The 7,221-nt window shown below is 30.4% G+C and overlaps 1 protein-coding gene across 1 annotated transcript in view; it reads right to left on the bottom strand.

The window, feature by feature from the left end:
- The window catches only part of LOC106461846 (eukaryotic peptide chain release factor GTP-binding subunit ERF3A-like), a 42,175-nt gene extending 36,209 nt beyond the window's left edge, over positions 1–5,966 (bottom strand). The window contains exons 1-2 of the mRNA XM_022388922.1: positions 5,646–5,966; positions 2,090–2,170 (exon numbers count right to left, since the gene is read on the bottom strand). Of these exons, the coding sequence (XP_022244630.1) occupies positions 2,090–2,170; positions 5,646–5,850 (286 nt within the window). The 5' untranslated portion in view covers positions 5,851–5,966. The remainder of the gene's footprint in view (positions 1–2,089; positions 2,171–5,645) is intronic.
- Positions 5,967–7,221: the final 1,255 nt, after the last annotated feature.

Here is a 7,221-nt window from a genome sequence, read left to right as displayed (position 1 = left end):
TATTAATTTAAAAGTTATAGCATGAAAACTATAACAAGCACAAAATAGTTATGAGGTCAGTCCCAGGGACCAAGCCCGTGCTGAAAGAGTTAACAATATTAAGTTATCCTATTTATGTAAATTAGAGTAATACATTAAAAACAAACCATAAACACTTCAAAACCTTAACTACACTCTTGGTTGACTATTCATAAACAAGGATAAGTTACAGAAACCAAATTACATGAGGATTAATACAAACTTTCTAAATACTATCTAATTTTGGCTGTGAAATTTAAAATTTTTCTTATGAGGCAATATTTAAAAAAAACCATTAAAATACTTTTTCATCTTAGGATTTCAATATTACTATTGATCAGAAAGTCAGTTAAAACTTTAATGATATTAAATAACACATTTCTTTGATACTTTATTTTGCTAATTGACACAATGTAAAAACAGAAAAAAAGAAAGAGTTATTAGTAAATAGAACCCCCATGTTTTAAAATGGCATCACTCTTAACTTCATCAATCTAAGTATCATGACTTTTGCCAAGAATAATCTTAATCAGTCTTTGTCTAGGGTCAATCTATATCTAATAAATAGTTTGTAATCAACAGTAAGTTCTTTGCTTTTTTGGATGTGGTTTTAACCCTTACGATATATCTGCTTTGACATTTATAACCATTTGATGTGATAAGCAGATCACCTTACAGCTTCACAAGACTAGAAAGGATCAAATTCATAACTTCTTTGTTTGATGGATAATTAGCACTTTTTTGGAACCAGCCTGATATGTTTTATGCATCAAAAGGGTTAATATGATAAACTTAATATTCAATGAAAAAGTATCTGTGTCATCCGAATAGTTTGCTCATGCTTATCATAAATTGCTAAAACTAACTAAACTTACCTAATGTCTTGTCACAGAAACTTTATGCAGCCTTTAAACAAATGTTTTAACACAAAAACATTTTCAGAATTGAAAAGAATTTAAAAAAATCTCAGATCTGTGGTTTAAGTATTGTAAACTTTGCAGTAAAATCCCTTGTTTACCTTTTACTGGGTTTCCAGGTAGGCAACATACAAACAAAATCACAGATTATTAATAAAACTTTATACTGAGATAGATTGATTAGAATTCATAGCTGTTGGTTCTAGCTATTTTCAAAGTTAAACTTCATTAGCAATTGTTCAGATCATGTGTTGTAACATCATAAAAGAGTGGCAAAAAAGGGCTGTAGTAATAAAACCACTACCAGAGAAAGAATATCACATTAAATACCAAACATGAATCATTATATTTTCAACAGAAGACAGATTCTTGGCAAATGCAAACCTACATTGTGGGACAGGCAGAAGATTTCTATAACTGTTTATAGATGAGACTCCATGGAGCTGTGCAAAAATTAAAACTAGAACATTTTGTGATTTGCATTAAATAAATAATAATACTAAAATATTTCTGACAACATATGTTGAAATAGTTAAGAATTAGATTTCTTATTTGAATTTTGAAATCTGATTGCAGGTATTCAACACCTAACAGGGTTACACTAGACTGGATAGTTAGTAAGGCATGTTTTTAAATAGCTGTGAAAAATTAAATTTGTAACTAGGGTGAAAATTTGTACCTGTCATAGAGAGAATAAATTAGGTAATACTAGATCATGAAATCTTTAAAAAACTTAATCTCTATTACTGAAATATACATATTTTTAGGTAAACAAACTTATTTAACATTGTTCAAATCATAATTAGAGACTGAATTAAGTTTATACTGGCACTTTGTACTATCACTGCAACACACAATGGCAGTGTTAAGATAAATGATATTTGGAGCTTGACTGAAATTTCATTTTATCTAAATAGGTTGCATAATATTAATTCCATTCTTAAATGTTATTTATGCAACACAGTGACAGTGTTAAAACAAAAAATAGAGCTATTATGTTATAATGAATGCTTTTCTTTCTCCATATCAATCCAATTTATTGTGTGTCTTAGTACACTGCCTTAATGATGCAGCTGTTTTCAAATAATGTAGAAATACCAATTTTTTTTTTCTTCTAAAGTTTAATCTCATGAATAAAGGAGTTCATAACTTGCCTACTGGAGCCTCGTCTGCTCCACTAATTTCATCTGTGTTTTCTTCAGGTGATTCTCCATTACCCTTCTCTGGTGGAGGATCTGTAAATAAACCAAGTTTACTTCCAACTTTCCACACTTTTACATTTGTGTTATGTTGAAAAAAAACCCAAACAATTCATACAAATTTATGCCTCTGCTATGTCCTATTATAAGCAGATTACTTTATTTAATATTTTTACGAACATTTTAATTTTCTCATTTACATGCAAGAAAAATAATTAATATTAATCATATGAAGGATTGCAACAAATAACCAAGGTTTCACGGCCTTCTACAATTATCTGTATTCAAATGCTTTGGATTATTCTGTATTTTGTTCTTTTTATTCACTTAATACAATTATTTCATATAGTGATGAGTATTACAACATCCTAGTCCTTTTCAATAGCATATTAAGTTTAACCTTCTGGTCAAACTATAATTAAATCAGAACATTCATGAATATGATTTGGCTTTATTCTACTTTCTTTATAACTTGTGTTCTGAAATGAAAACTATAAGTTATTTTCATTTGGGAATTTATTAAACTCCAATCATTTGGAGTTTTCATAGAAATTATTTATATTGTAAGATAGATATGGAAAGTATAGAACTGAATAAGTCTTCCTATATAAATAGCTCTCACTTTATTTGGTTACTGGCAAGTTTTATACAAATTTAATTTTTGTCTGTCATGCTGGTTTTCTGATAGCTATTAGGTTGGTCACAATTTATCTTTACATAACAATATTTAGGTGCAGATTAAATATGTTGACACACAAATCCTACAGCATGATACACATATAAATTGTTTGGGGCTTAATAAATCCCATTTCTCATAATCTACAGAAACTAGATGTTTGCTGCACAAGGGGAGAAAACCAACTATATTGATTACATAACAGTCATTTTTTTATTTTAAATTAAATGGAAAGTTACATTGTTTACAAATGTTTTTAAGTTAGAAAATCTTGTAGAAAAATTGAAATTAATTTTGTTTTTTTTTTTGGAGGTTTTATTGCTATCCACTCTGAGAAGAATATTGCAGCTGCTGTTGTCCACAAATCTTCAGTTATGCCTACTGGGTGAAGTGAGAAAGTTAAAAGTGATAAATAAGTTAATTTCAATTAACATTTCTGCATGAATCATGCTTTTTGTTGCAAATACAGAAATTATAAATAATTTCTCAGTTTTATAACAGCTTAGGGTGTATATATATTGATTATTTATTACATGCTACAAGTGTAACCAGTGTTATCTTACTTAATGGATGCTCACAACAAAAGGCAAAAATTGGGAGAGGGGTACTTAAGCCATCCTCTTAGCAATAAACTTTTAAATTTTATGAAAAATAACGTATGCAAGGAAAAGTAATTTTAATTGCTGAATATTTACTTATCTTTAATATGAAATATTTTAAAACAATGAGAAATACATTTGTTTTGTTATTCACACATTAATGATTATAATATATATGGAAGACAGTTTTTGTTTGCATCTTTCAACTGTGAGTATTCTTTGGCACATAAATCCAACCTATGCATGTAAAGTAATACTGACATAAGAAATGACTTCTTGTTTTGCATATTGCTATACCCATACCTAGGGCTTAATTTTGAGTAAATGATTATTTATGTATTTTATATTAATTGCCAGATACTATTTAATGAAGGAAAATCTTTTCATTTTCTTGTCAAAAATGCAAAGGCTCTCTAAGAGTAATTATTAAAAAATATTTCTCAATACTATTACAATCTAACATGAGGTGTACTCCATGTAACTATACAAGTTTTTAATAGAGCATTTAAATGTCTAGCTAAACGTTGTTTTCATTATCAAGTCCTAATCCAATCCCCAAAAACACACTAGAATTATGGTACATGAAAGTGTTTCCCTGATAATCTTCTGATTTAAAATTATCGTCTATTTCATAGAAGACTAGGTATAACAACTTTCCACCTAGCATGTCCTTTTGAGAGAAAACAACAACATACATTTGGCAAAGTGAAGCTTTATATAATGCAGTATCTTAGGTTTTATAGGCTAAAAAAAGTTTATTACTTATTAATATAACTAAGAACTAAGATATACTGAGCAGCTGATTAATTAAAAAAATTACCAGATCTTTCAAAATTTGCAATTTGTCATATATGATCAATGTTTACAACAACTTTTAGTCATAAATTAACATACAAAAATCAAAAATAGATATATTGAAAATATTTTCATAAAGTGAGGAAATGCAATTAACATAATAGTATAACAAATGTGTTTCATTTTTATTAAGATAATTTATGCATGCTTCAAATTTTGTAAAATTTGCTCTACTCTGCAGCATCACGTGTATGCTCTACATAAGAGTTCAAATAATAATTTTAAGTATGTTGGAAAAGACAAAGGGTATCATTAAACTGGTTCCAACAATGCAGATAAAGGACATTATCATTTAGACATTTGTAACCAGGCCAAAATGATATGATCTAATTTTTTCCTATACTTTAGACTTGTATGAATTAAACATCTGGTAGTTATATCTCATGACAAAAATTAAACAGAAAACAATGAAAAAAAAGAAAGAATGGCAATTCTTAATATTTGTCTCTAAATATTTTTAGTTGTGATTTCTATAAGATGTTTGACATACCATGGTTAGATGGTACACAACATGTCTATCATTCTGTATATAAATGCTAAATGATAAACAACCCACTTCACACATGTGTATTCAAAAGCTGGGTTACATTTCATTTTAGAGCTTATAACTACTGGCCTTGTATAATTTTGTGCCACACTAATAGAATTTCACATTTTGGGATTAATTGACTACTCTAGAAGTTAGCCATTGTAAATTGTATTCTTTGTTTCTTTTAACACAAAGCTATTGAACAGGTTATTTGTACCCTGTCCAGCAAAACTCATCAATAAAAGGAAAGAACAGACCTCCTTATACTCACACATCATAAAATAGGAACAAAACTGATAAAATGGATTACTTAACAACTCATTTCATAATTCAAATTACTTAAGAGATTATGAGTCTCATGCTCTACTGGCTAAGCTAGTTAGGTTGGTGACAGATTATGTGTGTAAATCATAAATTTCTTATTTAATACAATGGTATTGGGCAAAAAGCTACTCTTATTTGGTGCCTGGCCACTGACCAGATAATCACTATAATTAAATACAAAGTCATGAGATTATAACAGTATAAGCTATCTGAATTGAATGTCCAAATGATAAAAGAACCTCAGTCTAACTGTTTGACCAAAAATACATGCCCTAAAATTTAGATGCAAATCCTCAAAACGTGTTCTGTGATCATTGAATCATAGTGATTGTGAATTTGGTAGTGTCAGTACTTTAAATTTTAATAATAAGTATTAACAGTATCTTAATAATAAAATAACGCACAATTATATGGAGAACTAGGCTCGTATTATACAACATTATAAGAATAATTATCCACCAAACAAGTGGAAAAAAACTGTCAATTTTTCGACATTCACTGCAAGCTTTTATGATTATTATTCGTTACCCGGAGCCAGCTGGCCCTCGTCACCTTCTTCCAGTTGAGCTTTTGCCGCAGCGAGAATTGCGAAAGATGGCACAAATGGCGGAGCATCCACGTTCAGGCTTGACAGAGATGTCTCTAAACCATCGTCACTGCCACCTCTGTCATTTTCCACTATATCTTGCTCCCATGAATCTGGAGCTATTTGTCCTTCTGGAGTTTTCTCCATTACAAAATATGTTTTTGAATTTAGATACTTAAATAAGCAAATTTAATTCTACGTCTAACAGTAGAACACACTTACATTTACAACATACAAATCCGCGTGTCCAACTATCTGTAGACAATGCGCATGACCACCACTGTGTAGATAATTGTGAAAAGTGTTCGATTTTTCAAACTATGGAAAACAAAAATTCTACACATATTCTCCCATCAAATTAAAATATAAAATGTGAAGATTTAAATTGAGGAAAATCAATTACGTAAATATAGATTTGAGCAAACGTTAGTAATAGTAACTATATCTTGTGATATCACATATTTAGATCTTTTCAGCGCACACAACCAAAATATTGTTTATGAGCAGTTAAATTCGACGAACAAATTTAATAGTTATAATGATTCTAATAGTATAACAAATCCAATATTTAGGATTTATTAGTATCAAAAGATTTAAATTCACCAAGAAAGATTGTTATATTGTGTTGAGAGGTATGACACTCCAGTCTCTATGCTTTGAGAGCCTTATCACAGAGAATGAAACAGCGCAGAGGCGTCTACTGGAATTTAGATATATTTTCTTTACATTACAGTAACTATTGTTATGTGAATTATTCCTGCTCACTTGGCTATGAATTATTACCATTTTTAGGCCATAAGTTATTTAGCACTTCATTTCTGTTCTTGCGATCAGCCTAACGTGATAATGCCTAACAGATCAACGTGACGGGTTCCAAAATTAGTTACAGTTAAAAAATCAAATATGGTTTATAACAGATAAAACTAAGCTAATTCTTAATAAAATTATTCTAGTTAATTTGTTGATTATAAGAATAGATTTTTAGATTCTCACTGTCATTTAAAAGTGTACATGAACATCGAATAAAATGTGCGTATTTTTTACGTAGTGTTACGACAGCGGAGGTCACGTGACCTAGTAACACGCCATGCGCTTCTCGAACGTTCACGTCCCTTCCTGAAGAACTATTGGGCACAATGGGATCAGTTGAAGCTTGAAGATGGTATTCTTGTCCGGAGATGGGAAACTGCAGATGGGAAAGTGACGACCTGGCAAATGGTTACACCGAGAAAGTTACGGGAAGTTGTGCTGCGTCAATCCCATGATACTTTAACAGGAGGACATCTCGGAGTTAAGAAAACATTGAGTCACCTACGACAGAGATTTTACTAGATAGGTATGAGGCAAGATGTGGCAGAATGGTGCAGAACATGCGGTACATGTTGTTCTAAAAGGGGACCAAAGCATAAGGGACGTGCTCCAATGAAGTTATCTCAAGTTTTCGCACCAATGGAAAGAGTAGCCATTGACATTGCTAGTCCTCTGCCCCAAACTCGTGTTGGAAACAAGTACATTTGT

This window comes from Limulus polyphemus, unplaced genomic scaffold (genome assembly GCF_000517525.1).
Source record: "Limulus polyphemus unplaced genomic scaffold, Limulus_polyphemus-2.1.2 Scaffold1044, whole genome shotgun sequence".
In the NCBI taxonomy this organism is placed as follows: Eukaryota; Metazoa; Arthropoda; class Merostomata; order Xiphosura; family Limulidae; genus Limulus; species Limulus polyphemus.
Note: the sequence above shows the minus strand (reverse complement) of the source record. Positions and strands in the feature narration are given on the sequence as shown.